Here is a 21,106-nt window from a genome sequence, read left to right as displayed (position 1 = left end):
AAGTTGAAAAGTTATCTTATTACAATCATTCTATAAAAAAAAACTCAAAAAAAACTTTGAGGAAAAAACAAACTTATTTTATAGTATGCTGTTGTGCACAAACCTGAAAAATTTGGTAATGTGTTATTTTTTTATTTTGGGTGACAACTGTTAAAACGAGATTTCCAGCAGATGTACAACTTTCACGAATCAAAAACATTCTAAAAAGAAAAAAAAAAAGTACTTGATGGAATCTTTTTATGCTATTTACAATTTAATTGAAAATCTATATAACTAAATTAATAACACCTCATAAATAAAATTTTTGACAAAATTTAAAAATTGATTTTTTAAGAACAAATAAGTTTAATTATTTAATATTTCAACTGTTAATATGTTAGTATACGTAGTTTATAAATATATTAAAAAAATTATTTCAAATACCATATTTAGCAATATTATAAAGTTTTTTTGAAAGATGTTTTATTTGAGTAAGAAAAATTTCTTTATTCATCTTTGAATAACAATATCTAATTCTTGCTTCATCATAATAGCTTTCATCATCAATAACAAAATCCAAGTTTTTATAACTTTCGTACAACTTATGACATTTAGGACGCTTAGACGCATAGCTTTCTGGACATCTAGGACGCATGGCAACGATCTGGACAATTTGTTTTTTTGAAAGTTCGAATGTTAGTCATTGTTTTTAATACTTAGCAAATTCAAGTTTGACTACAGTTAAAAACTTGAGCTACTTTCTTTTGGGAGCACCCTGACTTATTTTCAAAAAATGCAGCAATCTTTGGAATATTTTCTTTAGTTAGCGATTTGACCACTTCCAACTTTTCTTTTTAGAGATCCATTCTCCAAATTTATGATTTTATCATAAGCAGTTGATCTGGGTAAACCCAATCCATAAACTACTTAGCAACAAACGCTTTACCTTTTTCTCAATTTTTTTGAAAAAAAATTTCCATAATTTTTTCGAGGCCCTTTACTTGGACCATTTTATCTTCAATATTTAAATAATACTTTTAACTTAATTAAATTAAATTTAAATAGATTATAAAATCCTCTTTCAAATAAGTATAAAGGTTTTTTGCGTGCATGAAATAAATTACATAATAAATGTAATTAAAATTTGCCCGAAACTTTATTTATAGGGTGTTACTAGAATTAAATTGTTTATATATACTTAAATACATGTAAATAAATTTAAATTCTGTACCCCTTTTTTAATCCGTGAAGTTTGAGTTTGTGTTGCGATTGTTCACGATTACATTTTCCATGATACCATGGTTTGTTTTGAAGTAAACTTTGTCGAGCAAGTACTGGTGAAAAGGTTGCTGATATTCGTTTTGATGTTTTTGGAATTTCAAATGCGATTTCATTTTGTACTCGCATCAATTCAAGAGGATTGGATATTATGCGACTATTAGAGCCGGAAAAATCTAGGGCTACTTTGTTGTCGACTAAATCATCAAGCTCAGAGTGCGGACGCTTAAAAGAATAGGCAGATCTTGGGAAAACGAAATAAAATGCAAATTATTTTTAAACATAAAAAAAAAAAGTTAAAAACTTTATTTTAATTTATATACATACTCTAAAAAGTAAACTGTGGCGAGCAACATTTGTGCGTCTAAGATTTGCCTCTTTATTCATTGCATCTCGAAAATTCATGTAAAGTTGTTGGCCATACTAATAAGATTAAATAAATAGTGAAAATTGAAACCCATAAAATAAATTAAAACAAATTAAATCAATTAAAATTAAAACCTATATAAAATCTTTACAGATACAAAACAGATAATATGCCCTTTAAGAAACAGATACTTTATATGGTATGAAACAACTACCTTACCTAAGGTTTTAATAATTACCTTAGCAATTCGAAATCCTGTAAACCATCCTGTTAAAATCATATCTGATTCAGCGCAGAAGCATTTAATTTCACTCCACTCTGTTACAATATCGGGCTAAATAAATCATTATTCAAGCACTCGTTTTTTCAGGAGATGTTGAAGTTATAATTTCTAATACAACTCAAATACAATACTTAAACTCTATTTTATATTACTAGATGTCTAGATGCCATCAAAAATATATACTTTATATGTAAAAGATGTCATCAAAAAATTATTCATATATTAACTTATTCTTCATGACATTACATTGGAGTTATTTTAAAACAACCTGTTGCACTATTTTCTATATTTCGAAACTACTTATTTAACTATTTTTTATATTTTTTATAATGCAAATAAATCAAACAAACAAAAAAAAAACTTAAATATTGTATAAAAGTATAAATTAAACATCAATTTATAGTTTTAAGCTTATTCTATGATTTCTTGATAAAACAAAAAAACTTACAACAACACAAAAGCAGTAGGGTGTAGGAGACTTGTGTGCTCTAGAAAACTCAGGAAGACAATGAAATAAACATGAAGTTTTTGTGTCAAAGATCTTAGTTAGATTCTACAGCAACAACAAAAAAATCAAAATAAATATTTGTACTCAAATATTTAGTACAAAATATATATTTATACTCAAAATTGTATTAATTATTCTCAATAAATAAATTAAATTAGAAATATAAATTAAAAAATAATTATATAATTAATGCTATTTATTAATCTAATTATTAAATTAAACAACAACCAATAAATAAATTTGATGAAAATTTGTAATGAAATCAAAAGAAAGATTATAAAAATAAAAAACTAAAAGACTATATTTTTAGGTCAGGAGGCCCATAGTGATATTGAGCAAATTTGATACTCACATCTCCAGTTTCAGTATCAGAGATATATAGACAAGATTCTTTAAGCCATAGAAACTTTTTAAGCCAAATTTTCTTGTCAAAATCTTTAATTAGAATAGCATACCGCATTGAAAGAGGAATTTCAGATGATACGAGACACTGCAATATTACAAAAATATTTAAAAATAATAAAAAATATAAACAATAACAAAATTTTGAAATTAACAAAAATTAAACAAATACAAGATAACAAGAAATAGTATATTTATAACAACAACTACTGCTAATAATAATAACAATAATATTAAAAATAATATTTAAACACAACAAAAATTAAATATTTATTACCCCAAGAAGCAAACTTTTTTTATCTACTTCTGTTGAATTATTTGCTTCACACATCTCTTGTGGCAAATAAACCTTCAAATATATATATATATATACACACACACACACATATATATATATATATATATATATAAATAAATATATATATATATAAATATATATATATAAATATAAATATATATATATATATATATATATATATATATATATATATATATATATATATATATATATATATATATATACATATATATATATGTATATATAAAACTTAGTGTATATATAAAAGTGCAAAAATAAATTAGGACAAATCAAAGATAAGTCTGCTAAAGTATGTGCATAAATATATAATAATCTCTCCATAGCTCAGGGAGACTATACTCAAGGAGAATACTAATTTTTATTTCTATTAGTTGTATATCTTTCTCAACCCTTAACACAAACACAAACCTTGACAAAAAATGTGCTTCTATATTTGTTTTTATGTATAGAAATAAGAATCAATTGTAGATTAATACACAAAAATTTTCACAATATTTAAAGTCAGATGTTTATTAACAGGTTTATATGCCTTACATAAAGTACTGTAAATAAAATATAAAAATTTAATTTAAAAAATTATTTATGCAGTTAGTGTTAGGGGAGAGCGGGGCTAAAAGTCATAAGGGTTAGTTGTCATAACCGCTATTTCAGAATGTTATGGCTGGATTGATGCTGCAATTTTTTATATTATATAAATGGTGTTGAAAGATGACTGCTAAGTTGATTTCCTGAAATTTGCGCAAATAGTTTTTCTACAAATACAAAAAAAGTAAAAATTTCGTTGGTAAGTAACTTTTTAACTTTTTTGTTCAAATGTTCAATACAGTAAAAAGCAATATTTGTGTTTAATACATTAAAATGTTATAGTTTTGGAAAGTCTTTTATTGGTGTGCTGATCATCTTTTAGATTTATGGCAATGATAAAAAGTTATTTAGGTCAAACCTTCCTCTAACTCATGTGGGGCAAGTTATCCTATTTTAAAAGAGGCAAGTTGTCATATAAAAAAAAATTCCTCCATACTCTCATATAGTTTTAAAACTCTTAAATGAATGTTAATAATACATACAATACTTATTAGAAGTAATAAACATCACTAAAATGAATTAGACATAATATTCAAGATAAATACGCCTAAGTAAACATTAATAAATGATAGTTATAGACAGTTATAAAGTTGTACTTACTTGGACTTGACTTTATTAATTTACTAACAAAAAATACCCTAACATTTTTTTTCCTGCTTAATCAGATTTTAAATCATGGTTCGCAATTATCAAAGGAAAAGCAGTAGAGGTACCACTGCTAAATGCACACACCTTAAAGCAGTGAAAGCTGTAAAGTTAAATGGCAGAAGCATAGCCCAGGTGTCTCTAGATTTTAACATCAACTATAGAAGCCTACAACGCTAAAAGTCAAAAGTGTTTGTCAAAAGCCGCTACAGAAGATCTTGAAGAAAAATCGACAATACCTTCATTTCACACTGGCTATCTACAACCTAGGTTTGTAGATTGTTAATGTTTAAGGATTATAACATTTATTATAAGTGACTCCATAAAAGATATATTTATAATGGTATATATTTTATATTATTTCAGACAAGCGTTGACACAGGAGTGTCATCTTGAACTCTGTAGCTACTTGCAAAGAGCTTCAGATATTTACTTTACCCTTATACAAAAAAAAGATGTTAGGAAACTAGCATATCAATTAGCAGATGCTAATAAATTGGTTATGCCAAAATCATGGATGGACAATTGTTGTACTGGGAGAGATTGGTTTACGTCTTTCCTACAAAAAAATCCAACATTGTCTTTAAGAGCTTCAGAGGCCACAAGCATTGCACATGCCATAAGTTTTAACAAATACAATGTTGAAATGTTTTTCAATAATCTCCAGGTGTGTCTTCAACGTCACCAATTCACACCAGCAGATATTTGGAACATGGACAAAACAGGGTAACTACAGTTCAAAAGTCTGATAAAGTGATCTTAAGAAAGGGCCAAAAGCAAGTTGGGGCAATAACTTCAGCAAAAAAGGTGCTTTAGTTACCTTGGCATGTGCTGCCTCTGCTATTGGTAACAGTACTCCACCTTTTTTTGTATTTCTAAGAGTCAATTTTAGGGACCATTTTTCAACTTCTGCACCACCTGGCAGTGATGGGGACGTGAATCCATCTGGTTGGATGAAGGAAGACACATTTTGTAAATTTCTTACTCATTTTGCAAAGAATTCACAGCCTTCAAAGGAGCATCCAGTTTTGCTACTGGTTGACAATCACTTTTTACACTTATCATTGAATGCACTAGACTATGAAACAGCAAATGGAATTATCATGTTAAGTTTTCCACCCCATTGCACCCACAAGTTGCAGCAACTAGATAGAACTGTCTATGGTCCTTTTAAAAAGGCAGTAAATACAGCCATCAACAGTTGGATGGTCAATAACCCTGGAAAAGGTATGAAAATTCATAATATACCGGAAATAGTGAAGGTTGCCTTTCCATTGAGCATGACACCAAATAACATACTGAGCGGCTTTTCTTCATGTGGCATCCACCCATTTAACCCTCAAATATTTACAGATTTTGACTTATCTCCAAGTTCAGTAACAGAAATACCTATGCCAGTCAAAACTAATTCTCAATTTACAATGCTTCAAGCTTCAAAGGTTGCAGTCTCACCAGAACAATCCACTTTTGCTTTGAGCTTGACTTTGTCATCACAGGAGCCTTCAACATCTTTAAATTGATACAGATAAAGTAAGGCCATTACCAAAGGTAATGGCCTTTTTTGTGTGGCTGTGATGCAGTGGTTAGAGGGCTTGCTTTAAAGATGGAGATCCAGGTTCAAAACGAGCTCTGGACAAATTTTCACATCACGGTAAGGAAGGAGGCATAAACTTCCTGGTTAAATGCAATTCCGCGGTGCTCTGTGACAAGACCGTTAGGACTTCTTGGGGCACCTAAAAAAAAAAATTAAAAAAAAAAAGGCACTAGAAAGAAAGCCTTCAAAAAATACAAGAAGAGAACTTCGACAATATTGACTGATTCCCCTTTCAAAAATTCTGTGAGATCATCACAGCCACTGCCAAAAAAACGCAAAAGCTCTGCTAAGGGAAAGGGAAAAGGCAAAGCAACAAAAAAACATACAAAAGACTTATCATCATCAGAAGATGAAAACTACTGTATCATTTGCATGGATACTTGGGCTAATAGCAGAGATGCTGAAAAATGGATCAAATGCTGTGAGTGCTCAAGCTGGGCACATGAAGAATGTACAGTAGGAGGGTCCAGCTACCTTTGTTATAATTGTGACTCTTATGATGATTTTTAATGGTCATTTTCAAAGTGTTTTAGTGTATAAATTATATATGTTATTTTTAATAAATTATAAATGATTAATATAATAATTGTTTTCTTTTTGAAAATATTTTTTTTACCTTTTAGACCTACACTTGTGATAAAATATAATTATGACAACTTGCCCCTCTTATCATGACAACTTGCCCCAATGGTGGAGCAAGTTGTCATACCATGGAGCCTTCTTTAGAAATAGTGGCATGTTATACTCAAATGGTCTGAAGCTTTCCAAAATTGTTTTTTAAATAACTATAATGATAAACCAATAAGTTTTTGAAATATCTGGAAAAATATAAAAAGTATGACAATGTGCCCCGCTCTCCCCTACTACTTTTTTTTTAAAAAAACAAAAAAAAAAACTAAATTTACCTTCCCAAGACTGAGAAGGCTATTACAATCAAGGAGGCTACTTTAATTGTGGTTACAACTCTCTCTCAACTCTACAACTCTGAAACACAAACCTTGAAAAATAAGGCTGCTGTGCAGAGAAACAAGTTGAAACAAGTTGCATTAGTAAGAGCTTTCTGATTCTGAGACTGCTAAACCTAGACCATCTTCGTCTGCTGATTTGTAATTCATTTATTTATAATTTTTTTTTTATCTGCATATTTTAAATCTAGGCGTTTTACTTTAAAAGGACACTTTCAACATTTTTCATCATGCTTTGTCATTCGAGGCCCATTTTTAGACATAATATTATGGCAAAAGAAACATTTAAATTTTTTCATTTTGCTAATTTGGTTTAAAGGCTTGAATATATTATTTATAAATATATAAATATGCCTCTCTGAATGGCCAGCTTAATCATAACTGATTACTATAAAATTGTTTGCTTAATAATTCCAAAAACATATCATGATTTTGTATTGAACCAAGCCTTGCATGACTGTCACCTATCTACCTTACTTGTAAGTTTTTGGAAAATTCTAACAAGAGGCATTGAACATCAAAAGAATTTATATGTAAAACAAGTAGGTTGTATCCAGGACAACTAAACATGGTCGAGAATGTAATGGTATGTTTGATTGGTATCATTCAAAAACTCTTGCAGTTAAATCAGAGTATAAAGAACAGAGTATTGAAAAAATTACTCAAAATCAATTACAGCCTAACATACCAAGAAATCTCTATATTTTAAACTTATAATTAATATTTTTATATTTTAAATATGTTATTGAGAAAAATATCCTGTATTTCTCAAGCATGACAATGGTGTATAAATATCTTTCATGTCTGATGAAGACCTGTGTAAAAATTGGTCAAAATAAAACAAAGAAAAATTTAGTATGCAGTTGTTATTTATGCTTTATACTTTATATATACATTCATTTACAAGATATGACATTGAAACAATATATACATATATGTATATATATATATATATATATATATATATATATATATATATATATATATATACAGTATTGGCCATTAATAACTTTCCATCATGTTATTTTAGTATGAATAAAAGTACGAAATTAAATATTTTATAAACTAAAAGTGATTTTTTTTTCCTAACTTTTTTTTTTATCGAAATAAATCAAATAATCAAAATATAAATTTATTATAAAATAATAAAAATTAAAAAAATTAATAACTAAAATATTGAAATTAAAACAAGTGTTCATTTGTATCAAAAAAGAATGTGGCCAAAATAAACCACAAAAATAAAATTAACAAACCTTTGTAAAAAAATATTTGCAAAACATAAAAAAAAAAAGAATTAACGTTTTGTTGACAATCCTTTTGCTTTTAAGCATTCTTTGATTTGTTTCGGAGTTTACTAAACTTTGAATCTCTTTTGAACAAGTCTTTCAGCTGGTCTAGATCTTTTATTTCAATTTTACCAAGATTATGGTTTAACCCAGACCACAAATTCTCTATGTAATTTAGATCTGGACTATTGGCAGGCCAAGACATGGTTTTAATGTTGTTTTCTTCAAACAATCTTAGTAGTATGGAGCATTATCTTGTTGAAAGATTCCCATGTCTTTTGGGAAAATGTCAATAGAAGGCATTAAATAATTATCCAATATGTCTAAACATCTTTGAGAATCAAGCCATCAAATATTTTGAAACAACTGATGCCCAGATGCCATACTACCACTACCATGTTTTGTTCTACACATAGAACATTTGGGTCCATTTTTTCATGTAGCTTTCTCCTCAGCATTCTTGGTTTTTTCTCAAATCAACCTCAACATTTATTTTATCTCTGTAAAGAACGGTGTGCCACATGCTCATAGACCAAATTTTATGAGTTAAACACTAGTTTTTTTCTTGTTTTCTGATGTTTTATCAATAGATGCGGTATTTTGCAAGCAGCTCGCCACATTTAATTGTGTTTTTATAGCACTCTTTTAATTGTTTGAGCACTAGTAAGAGCACCAGGGCTTTTGTCCCTTTCGACTGAGATTAGTAGATGCTAAACTTAATTTTTTTTTCACTATGCGAATAAGTCAACTTGTATATCTTCTATTTGAAATGCTGAGCCTTCCAGGACATAGAATGTTTTGAGTTGTATTGTATCCTTAATATTGGCTGATTATTCTGTTAAAAGTAGCATGTATTGTGATGAAAATGTTTTGCAATTTACTCATTGAGATGTTTTGTTCATTTATTACTATGATTTTACATTTTGTTATATTATCAATGAATATAAGATCCATTAAAATTGATTGTTTTATTGCTAAATATTGTAGTTAATCAGATAATCATTATTCTATTTCATTTTACACAAATTTTTCAAATATTTATAGTAATTTAAATAAAAAATTCTTAAAGAAATATAAATAGTTCGCAAATAAGTACAAAATTTTAGCCAAAGACAAATGAAATTTGTCTTTGACTAAAATTTTGGCCAAATTAATTATTTTAGATTATGAGATGTATGTCAAAAAAAAGTAATATAATTAGCAGATCAAGTAATTTTTTTTATAAATACCTATATTTATTTGTAAGAAAATAGAATGCTCATGGATATACATTTTTTATATTTAAAAAGAATCAAACAACCATTGATATAATATCAACCAAAGACCAATGATGTGAAAAAAAATATATTGGATTGTTATTAATGGCCAATACTGTTTATATATATATATATATATATATATATATATATATATATATATATATATATATATATATATAGAGAGAGAGAGAGAGAGAGAGAGAGAGAGAGAGAGAGAGAGAGAGAGAGAGAGGGAGAGAGAGAGAGAGAGAGAGAGAGAGGAAGAGAGAGAGAGAGAGAGGAAGAGAGAGAGAGAGGGAGAGAGAGAAGTGTTAAAATAATGCAAACAATAGCATAAACTTTTACTTACATTTGGTTCATTAAACAAATCATATTTATCTAGCCTCTCCACCATAGAGAGAGAATTGTTAGAAGATGGCGCCCATTTTTTGACAACTGAGTAAACTTTTTCATGATCTTCAATAGGTCTAACTAATTTTAAACAATTTTAAAACAATTTTAAAGGTAGAGTTCTGAAAAAACAACCTTTATTATAAACATAATTAAAACAAAAATAAGTTGCTATACAGTGAACAGAGTGCAATAATACAATAATAAAACCTAAAGCCTCTCTAAAGTTAGTTAACCACTGTATTCCACAACATTTCTTTTTTCAATCATTTTTATTCTATTTTATGTATTTAAAAATAGTTTATTGTTACAATAAACAAAACAAATAGATCTAAATAAAAAGTGTAAAACATAGCAAAGTAGCCAAAGAAACTGGAAAACTTTAAAGTAGTCAATGAAATAGGAAAACTTGTAAGTAGCCAAAGAAACTGGAGAACTTTAAAGAACTGAAGTTCTATGGAATAATTTCTAAAACTTTTGTTAAACATTTTTTTTAGTAATTCTTAAGTTACACATAAATGTTAAAAACATTCTTAAATTTCAAATATAAAAAAAATTAAAACATTTTCATGAAGTAAACGCTCTAATTAAAATTTGTTATAAGATTATAAAAGTTTAAAGAGTAATATAATAAAAAGTGTATATATATATATATATATATATATATATATATATATATATATATATATATATATATGTATCTGATTGTTTTATCTTTATATATATATATATATATATATATATATATATATATATATACAAACACACACACATATACATATATATATATATATATATATATATATATATTATATATATATATATATATATATATATATATATATATATATACACACATGTATATGTATACATATATATGTATATATTTAAATATATATATATATATTAAATATATAAACCCATCAGATACACTCACCACATACTATCATGAAATGTTGATTAAATCTGTTAATTTTTTAAAAAAAAAAGTGTTAATTAGCCAAAACTAGATTCTAAATCATTCATCAATTTTTTTAAATCTAAATTAAAAAAAGAGGTAAAGTGCTTCTTGTTTATACCCACCCATATCTCAAATAATTTAGCCAAGGTTAAAGATAAATTAATTTTTTTTTTTCAACAAATTAGAGTAGTTTATTTTAAAAAGAAGTATTGTTTAAACAAATAAAACAACCATATCTTATTATAACAAATATAAAAAAGTGAAAAAATATAAACTTATAAAGTAAAAAGGAATATTTATTAAAATTTAAAAAGAAAACCTACCAAGGAAAAGATCTCCTATATTTTCCTCAATAACTATTGCAAGTTTCTCATGGATACCTTTGACATGGGCAATTTTCCATGCTATTTGGAAAGCAGTCCATGCCTTATACACATCAGCTTTAAACACAACACCATCGGGGCATAATATTGACACATCAAACTAAAAAAAACAATACCATCAGGGCGTAATATTGATACATCAAAGTAAAAAACACAACAACATCAGAGCATAATGTCATATTAAATTAAAAGTTAATATTGCAGTATAACTTTTCATTACCAAAAGTGCAAACTAAGTTTTAAAATCCAATAAAAATTAATAAAATAATAAACCTTATCTGCGTCAGTTAAAGATAAGCGAGGTGTTTTGTTATACTTTTCTTCCAATTGTGTAGCATTTAGTACAGGAGAACTATTGGCTGATAAAGATTCTCTTCCATTTAAAGTAAGATTCGATACATTTTGTTCTAAATTTTTTAAAGCTGTCGGATTTACAGGCTCACTTGAAATTCTTTCCACTTTACTATTTGATCGCAATATGTTTCTATATGGTATTTCATGTGGCATATGGTCATTAAGTTTTTGTTTAAAATTCTGATGTGACAGAATAGATTTCAGTTTATGATTTAAATTTTTTGAAGATGCAGGTGAAGAAACTAATAAGTCATTTTTCAAGCTTTCAGACAATAGAGATGGAGTAGAGACATCACTTGACAACTCAAGACTAATTGTTGGGATGGATTCTATTAAATAAATTATTTATCATAACATTATCATAATAAAATAAATAAGAACACTTTACCACTATTTAAACTTGAGCAAGGATAAAAGTTATAATTATAATACAATAAGAAAAAGAAAACTTAAATATCAATATAATTAATTTTTTTTTATAAAAAAAGAGAAAATACAAACTTACTTTTAAACATTTTAATAAGTTGATAACTTTTAAAGTTTTTTTTTAGCTTTTTAAGTTATGTTAAGAAAAATTGAATCAAACAGAACTAAAAAAAATGTAGAACCTTGTTTTTTTAATTTGACAGATACAAAATCTTGTTATTTTAGTCTAATGTAAAACTAAATACAAAACAAACAAAAATTCTAAATAATACTATTAGATTAAAACCAAACCACTCAAGAAAACAATCATATATGTTTGATTTTCTTCTTAAATTACATTCAATGTAAACTTAAATTCATTATGAATTTAAAATAGATAACTATAACTTTGTATCTTTAATTTATTATAAACATTGTATATTTATTTTACACAGACAAAATCTATAGAAAATATTATTTAACTCTTTTATTTAATTACTTAATTTAATAAATATTATTACTAACCATATGATTCTCTTATAATATATTGTTATTGTTTTGTTTTATACAGTTATGACTTTTTTTTTGCACAGTTTAATTTGTTTAAATTGTTTAATTGTTTAATTATTTTACGTTTAGATCTGTATTTTCATTTTTTGTAAATAATGTAGAGATAAACATCATTTATTTTGCACAGCTTTTCCAGAGCGTCTGTGTAAATATTTATTTAATTTGATCATTGATTTGATTAGGCATTATCATCTTTAACTAAAGTTGCACAGTTCATAATTATAAAAATAATATTTATTAACAAAGCTACTAACATAAACATTAAAATCAACTAAATATCATAAGTTAATAATCTGGTTTTGATAATGTTAATAAAAGCATTAAAAAAAAGTTGTTTGTTTTTAGGATATTTAAATAAATAAAAAAATAATCATAAAATCTGTTATTTAGTACCTCCCTAACCTATGTACATTTAATACCTTCCCAACCCATGAAGAGGTATTAAATTGATATCTCCTTAACTCTTGAAGCCACACAAAAACAAACATTAATGATAGATCTAAGACATTAACAACAGGTCATTATGACAAATAATAACAGATTATTATCACAATTAATAACAGATTATATATAATGATAGATTATATATAATGACAGAATATAATGACTGAGACACTAGTGACAGATCTGAGACACTAACAATAGAACTGCAGTCACTTATGATAAATCTGCATATCTAAGACACTAGTGACAGATCTAGGATACCTTTGACAATTTTGAGACACTAAAATTAATTGCGGTAAAAATATTTTTTTCCTTCCTTTTGCTAGGTTACTAATTGATCAAATAAATGTAAGTCATATTATTTCATGATCAAACAATTGCATTAACTACAATGCATAAAATCTTTTTTAATCAGTTTTAGCTCAATAAAAAAGTTTTTAATATTTAGTTAAAATTAACTTCAAGTTAGTTGAAATGATCAACTTGTGTGATATATCAATAGTTTACGAAACTTGCAAATATCTCAATCAAAAAAATGTTATGATAGAATATCTAAAGTTTTTGAAACTTGATTTTTAAAGATATTCTTCAAAACTTTAAACTATAAAAAAAGTTTTTCCTTCATTTAATGATGAATAATAAAAAATATTATTTGTGTGATAAAGAAAATTTATGATGACTTATGATAATGAAATACTAATAAAAGATCTGAGACATCTGGTTGTTTTTTCCAACCTCACTAAAAAATAACGCATGAAAGCAAATCTTGGATGATTTTTTTCTCCTTCCCAATCAATTGATATTTCACTTAATTACATTCATCATGAAATTGTTTCTTTTTTCATTATTTTTCATTATTTACTGTCACAAATTGTAGATTTATGACTGGTCAGTAAATACTACTGTAGAAATTTAAGATTGGTCTTAATAAATATTATAGTACAGATAAAAAGTTAAAAAGTTTAACCTGGCCTAGTATCCATTCTTGTTTTTTAAACCCCCATCCCTCTTTTAATCCTTCATTACGTAATCATATGCTTTGTGTGTTAAAATAAATATTAATAAATATAAGCATAAATAAAATTTAAAACATAAATTAGCATAAATAAAATTAGAAGAAAATCTAAAAAAGTTTTTGCTAACAAATAGTACTACATCTAGTTAATCATTCCAAGTATTATATAAACTGGTTACAAAAAATTTTCAAAAAAAAAAATCAATGCATTTACTTTACATAAATAAATGTAGGTGTGTACTACCTTTTAAATAAATGAGTTTTTACTGAATATAATCAAAACACATTACAAAAAATAAAAAATTAAAAGTGTAACTTTTTTTTTAATTGTGTTTTAACAGAATATAAATATAAATTTTAAATAATTTTGTTAATAGTGTCATTATAAACAAAACTATTTTAAAAAAAGTCTCGTAAATACAAAAAAGTTTAAATAAGTTACTAAAAAAAAAAAAAAAAATACCTTTTGTTTTACTTGCTTCACACTGCGTAGGGTTGCTCTAAATTATTTTTTATTTTCATAATTATAATTTTTTTTATATATTAAACTTAACTTACAATTGTCATTGAAAAAATTAACAACAATAACAACATGAACAACAAAAATAGTAACATCATCAACAATGGCAACAACAACAATGGCTAAAACAACAATAGCAACAGCAATAGCACCTGCAAGAAAGCAATAACAACATGAACAACAAAAATAGTAACATCATCAACAATAGCACCTGCAAGAAAGCAATAACAACTGCAACAACAATAGCAACAGCAATAGCACCTGCAAGAAAGCAATAACAACTGCAACAACAATAGCAACAGCAATAGCACCTGCAAGAAAGCAATAACAACTGCAACAACAATAGCAACAGCAATAACACCTGCAAGAAAGCAATAACAACTGCAACAAAATAGTAACAACAGCTAAAACTACAATAATTTTTAATTTGAAATCAAAAACAAAATTAATTCTAAGCTAGTAAAATTATGTGTATATCCTGCACAATTATATTGTTGGTATGACCATAGATCTCAAGATAATTGAAACTTATAGGAAAATAGGAAAAATAATAATACACACATTTGTATGTTACTTTGTGTGTAAACACTTTATTTGTATGCATACCCCTTTTTCTTTGTAATTCAAAATAATTTTATTTTAAATGGAAATTTTAATATCAAAACTTTTTTATTCAAAAAATATAAATAATAAAAACAACACAAATTAACATTATTTAAACAATAATAATAATAATAATAATAACAATAATAGCAATAACAATAATAATAATAATAATAATAATAACAGCAACAAAATAAATAAAACATTAACATCAGCAGCAACACACACATAACAATAATAATAATAACAAAAAAGATTTTTAACAAAAAAGATTTTTAACAAAAAATTAAACTAGTTAAGAGGTTAAAAAAATAAAAAAAATTTAAAATTTTTATTTCTAAAAGATGACATCATTATTGCATTAAAAATAGCAAACATGCTTAGAATTAAAGGTGATTAAAAAATTGCTATAGAAACAATTGTTTTCTAAATAAAAAACCATATTAATTAAAGATTATATTAAAGTAACGGTAAAATAATTACAATAATCTTTTAGAAAAAATTCAAAATATAACTTTGTTGTTGGTTAAAACTTTACCTCTGTAGAGTTTAAATCCTCTTCCATATCATTCAAAAGTAAATTTATATTTTCTAACACAGCATCAAGATCGGCATCATTGCATCCAAAATCTTTTGCGCTGCAAATAAAATAACACAAAATTTACTATTGTAACTGTCTACTATCTTGATTTAATTTCCTAACAACAGTAAATATCTTTATATATCTGATACAAATGCTTCAAAAAGAGTTATTAAAACAGCTTCATAACAGATAAATAAAAGACACACAAGTGCATACAAGTAAAAGAAATCAAACACTTGATACTGAAACTGATTAAGAAACATTTGCAATTAAAACTGAAAACGTGTTTTAACTAAATCAAACTATAAATTTTTTAAAATCAAAACATTAAAACAAAAAAGCTAAAGTTGTTTCTACATTTGTTGGCAAGTATAGCAGAAAATAACATAATGCTGCCATATTACCAGCAAACTAATTAACAATATTTTACAATTAAATTTTAAAGCTTGAATACAGGAATGCATTTGTAAAAGACTTTTAAAAGTAAAGATAAAGTTTTTTTGTTGTTGTTGTTGTTTTATTATCTGTTATGGTTCCTGATCTTACATATACAAACACTAAGACTAACCGTGAATTTCTGTCCCTCCAACACATTGTTGCTACTTTAAACATGGTTAAACTAAAAAATCTAGATATTTTTTTTAAAGATAAAAGTTTCAGTTTAAGAACTTATTTCTATATTTATAACTATCATAATTTGATCAACTAATAATACTCAATAAAAATTTCAGAATATAAATAGTAAAAATAAAAAAAAGTTTTTTTCTAGTCAAAAATCTTAAACTTTTTTTTAAATACTAAAACCGCGTACTTCAAACACAGTGGGAAACAAATTTGCTTAGAAATTTGAAGGAGTTAAAGGAATAATGGAAAGAAAAGCATTGCAGGAAATGACAGCATGATGTGATTATAAAAATGTATAAAAAGCCACATAATGATATGTTATTATGAAGCGGCAATGAACACAAAGATTCAACACTTCCATGCTAAAATAGGATTAGATTTTAACATTATTTTCAGTTATTCACAAAAAAAAAGGAAAAAAAAAAAGGATCCAATAAAAATTTAGTTTTTCTAAAAAATTTTTTTATTGAATTGAACACAAACATGGAAATATATATATATAATTATATAAAAGTTATTTAATCAAAAAAATTACTCCTTTGAAGTACTTAAAAATAAGATATATAAAATAGAAAATTTTAATAAACTGTCTTTCAAAATTCATAAACATCTTTGATGAGACTTTAATAGAATTCAGCATCACTAGCATTAATACCATTGTATTAATATAGCCATTACATTAATAGCAACAAATCTTAAACTCCTTCAATGCAAACGCATAAAACTTGAAATAATAAACCACGTAAAAAAATTTATAACTTTACATTTAAAAAAAACTTTATGAAATTACACATATATTAAAAAAAACATTGGCATCTATAAAATGTTTAAAAAATGCATTATTATAGAACAATATAACAGTAGCGTGATAACACACTTATGGATGGACAGATTATTATCCAATTAGAACTTATGTTGTGCTCAAAAAAATAATTCAATAGTAATGATGCTTAAAAAAAACTGATTATTTCAAATGTAGCAACAAAGATAAACAAATTAAAAACTGGCAACTGTCAAAGAGAAAGCACACCATAACATTACTTTTTAATTTTTAATCAGATAAATATACTTTAATTAAAAATTAAAAATAACCTTTGAGGCTTACTAGGTGACAAAACTTATTAAAAGACAAAAAAAAAAAAAAAATCAACAAAATTTAGTAAAAAGGTTTTAATGAACTTGAAAAAAACTATTTTTAGAAAGATATTTTTAAATTTTGATTTTAGCTTGTAAATAAAAATTTTTTGTAGGCAAAAAAAAAACTAGTTAACCAATATATGAAATAATAATTCTTTTAATCTATCATAAAATCAAAAATATTTTTTGATCACATTTTTAAAGATTAAAATGTTGTGATGCAAATAAAAAAAAAAAAAAAAGAATGCAATAAGAAAGCAATTCCAATCATTACTTAAGTTTTCCAAATTCCATTTGATGAATTTATTATTAGTTACGTAGATTACAGACAAACTTTTATTTGATTTAAAAGTATAAAAAATGATCTCATCTCTTAAATGACGTCAATTAACTTAAAGCCAAAAGAATGACATTAAAAATAATAACAGAGTTCTAATCAATAAATTATTGCAGAGTTTTAATCAATAAATTCTAATAATGATACAGTCCTAATCAAGCAAATTAACTTTTTAGTAGTAAAATTTACTAAACCTATTAAAATACTCCTAAAAATCTACTAAACTTTATTTTACAAATTAAAAATATTACTTTTATCCTGAAGATACAAAATCGCTAATAAAAAGAAGTTATAAAATAGCAAAAGTTATAGTCTGAGTTATAATTCTTATTAGATTACTACATATTATGGTACTTAAGTACAAAAAACAAAAAATAAATAACTTTTTCATAGATAAAATTCTATGGAAAGTAAATTTCCATAGAATTTTTAGACATTCTAAAGACATAAAGCTTATAAAGCGACTTTTTTTTTTTTACAATAGATATTTAAATTTAAAGACAAAATCATGATATTTAATTATAAACTTTTTTCATTTTGGATAAACATAATTTAATAATCAAAGAATGACGAAGAACAGAATAAAAAAGTAAAATAACAAATATAAATATATATTTTTTTTATCATTATTATTATTAATCAGTACAAATAGTTAAATTATTTTAAATATTTGTATATAATTGCTTATATTGCTTGCTTTTTTATAAATATACATAAGAAAAACACTGAAGTGATTTAAAAACATTCATTTTCATTTAAAATTTTTTAATTTAACCTTTTTTTATAAAAACAAAGTTCGAGGAAAATTATTCTCGTTTTGACAAAATCCTTTTGTGTCCAAAAGCTAAATACAACAAACATCAACTGACACAATCAATTTTGTGAATCAAGTCTCATTGCCACACATAACACACCACCACTACACTCCCCCCTCCCACAACACATGAACTACAACCATTACTACACACAAACTTTATATATACTCTCCCTTTTATTATCAAATAAATGACAACAAATTTTATACTTTTCATTATTAAAATAATAATGTATATGAAATTTATGCAAATGTATCATAAAATTCTGCAAAATGAACTTTGGTAAGAAACCTTTTTTTTTTGTTTTCTACATTTCCAAAAAATCAAAATAGTTTGGATGTCACGTAAAAAAAAAGGGGAAAAAAAAAAGATCAATAAATAAATTATTATCATAGTTTAGGCTTTTACAGATTTTTCTGATTGTTAAAATCAATAAAATTTTATTTATGACATAACTATTACATTAAATATATGTATTAAATATTGTATTGTAAATATTATTTTAAATGTATTACTTTTAACTATATGTAATAAATAATTTGCTGTAAATTGCACTTACAATTTTAAGTCCATACAACTCTCTTCTTTAGCTCATATCTACAGAAAATGTCATTAACACATTTTCAAATTGAGCTTCCATACATCATCCATGAGATCAAATTTTATTGAAGGCAAAACACAAATAAGATTTTTTTCCAGTTGATCAGAGTTGTAAATATTTTGCAAATGATTTATGTTTTTCATTTTTATATTTTATAACTTGGAGATTTTAATATTATATTATAGATACAAATTTTCATTAAATTTCATTAAATACAAATAACAACTTGTACATTTAAAACACTTATTAACTTATCAAAAATTATTACTACAATACTGCTACTTGTACAACAACAATACTTTTACTCTTTAACAAAACTGTTCTACTGTTACTTGTACAACAATACTGTTATTTGTGCAATAACAATAGTGTTAGTTGTACATCAACTGTTACTCATCAACTGTTACTCGTACTTTATAGAATTTTTTTTAGCTATGTTTAAAAAAAATTATTGCAATCGGAGGAAACATATTTGGTAAAACTCGATTATATTGAATATTATAAATAACCATAATAACCCAAACAAAATACGCAACCATTCTATGTAAACACAACCATTCTATGTAAACAGCATCCATATAAAAAAAAGATGACTAAATCAAAATGATTCTGACATTATTATCTTATTTGACTTTTTTAATATTGTATTTTGTATCCAATAGTTACAATAGTAAAAACAAAATTATTTTTACTCCTTTTTTGAAAAAATGTCTGTTTATCAGTCAGTATTTTAAAACTAAAAGCGTGTAAAAATTAAAACTGCGCTAACCTAAATCTGCAAAAGTACACACACACACACACACACACACACACACACACACACACACACACACACACACACACACACACACACACACACACACACACACACACACAGACTACCAGTCAAAAGTTCACTTGATAAATTTAATAATATACAAAAAAAAAATATTTCAATAAACTTTAATTACTCATATTGTTTACAATAAAAAAATCTTTCAACAAAATAAGAATTGAGAGCATTATCAAAAATATCTATTTTTCTTTAGCTCTGCTTTATTACCTATTTTTCTTCAATCAAAACATAAAATATATACTTTTCTTTGAATTTCAATATTAGGCTGAAATTCTTTTAATTATTTCAACATGCATAACAATTATTCTATAAACGTTACAATATTTAATACAAACAATATTTCGATTACCTTTCTGTATAAAAATAATGAAAAAAAAATTAAGTTAATATTACAGCAATTATTACAGAAAAATATACCTAAAGTATTCATTATTGTAATGATGATAAACATATATTCTATGTTTACAAATAGGTGTGCGTCAAATCTCTTTATGATCAAAATGTCAAAATAAATGCTAAAATTAATGTTATGCTAGTTTTAAATGCAAAGAGCTTTAATTTTTGAATAAAATTACATAGAGTTAAATAAGAAAGCAAGTGAACCTAATCTTTTGACTGGTAGTGCTTATATATATATAAATTTGATGTTTAGACATTCTTCCTGGTGAACCTACTGATAGTGAAAAAACTTGTTGAAGAAAATTCGATAAGTGTATTTACTATTTCATTATTGCTCTGCTCTTTAAGAACATTGAGCACTCTATTTGTAGAATACACTAACATAATATATATACATACAATATATATATATATATATATATATACATATATATATATATATATATATATATATATATATATATATATATATAAATATAAATATATATATATATATATATATATATATATATATATATATATATATATATATATATATATATATATATATATATATATATATATATATATATATATATATATATATATATATATATATATATATAATATTAGGGATATGACTTTTTGGTAACTCCAGTTTCCAACATAAAAAACAGATGA

At 25.1% G+C, this 21,106-nt stretch overlaps 1 protein-coding gene across 5 annotated transcripts in view; it reads right to left on the bottom strand.

Annotated features, from left to right (window-relative positions):
- The window catches only part of LOC101239291 (growth factor receptor-bound protein 14), a 24,370-nt gene extending 4,997 nt beyond the window's left edge, over positions 1 to 19,373 (bottom strand). Inside the window, exons 1-14 of one of the 5 annotated variants that reach the window (XM_065816257.1) lie at positions 19,171 to 19,373; positions 16,267 to 16,326; positions 15,654 to 15,753; positions 14,456 to 14,492; positions 11,478 to 11,887; positions 11,145 to 11,304; positions 9,820 to 9,941; positions 3,095 to 3,166; positions 2,768 to 2,905; positions 2,356 to 2,460; positions 1,863 to 1,958; positions 1,585 to 1,680; positions 1,211 to 1,482; positions 104 to 200 (exon numbers count right to left, since the gene is read on the bottom strand). In XM_065816257.1, coding sequence (XP_065672329.1) covers positions 104 to 200; positions 1,211 to 1,482; positions 1,585 to 1,680; positions 1,863 to 1,958; positions 2,356 to 2,460; positions 2,768 to 2,905; positions 3,095 to 3,166; positions 9,820 to 9,941; positions 11,145 to 11,304; positions 11,478 to 11,887; positions 14,456 to 14,492; positions 15,654 to 15,753; positions 16,267 to 16,326; positions 19,171 to 19,184 — 1,779 coding nt within the window. In that variant the 5' untranslated portion in view covers positions 19,185 to 19,373. Of the gene's footprint in view, positions 1 to 103; positions 201 to 1,210; positions 1,502 to 1,584; positions 1,681 to 1,862; positions 1,959 to 2,355; positions 2,461 to 2,767; positions 2,906 to 3,094; positions 3,167 to 9,819; positions 9,942 to 11,144; positions 11,305 to 11,477; positions 11,888 to 12,063; positions 12,266 to 14,455; positions 14,493 to 15,653; positions 15,754 to 16,266; positions 16,327 to 19,170 lie in introns of those variants that run through there. The other 4 variants (XM_065816258.1, XM_065816259.1, XM_065816261.1 and 1 more) reach the window with 4 other exon arrangements.
- Positions 19,374 to 21,106: the final 1,733 nt, after the last annotated feature.

This window comes from Hydra vulgaris, chromosome 13 (genome assembly GCF_038396675.1).
Source record: "Hydra vulgaris chromosome 13, alternate assembly HydraT2T_AEP".
NCBI lineage: Eukaryota > Metazoa > Cnidaria > Hydrozoa > Anthoathecata > Hydridae > Hydra > Hydra vulgaris.
The sequence above is the reverse complement of the archived record's forward strand: the minus strand, read 5'-3'. Positions and strand labels throughout refer to the sequence as shown.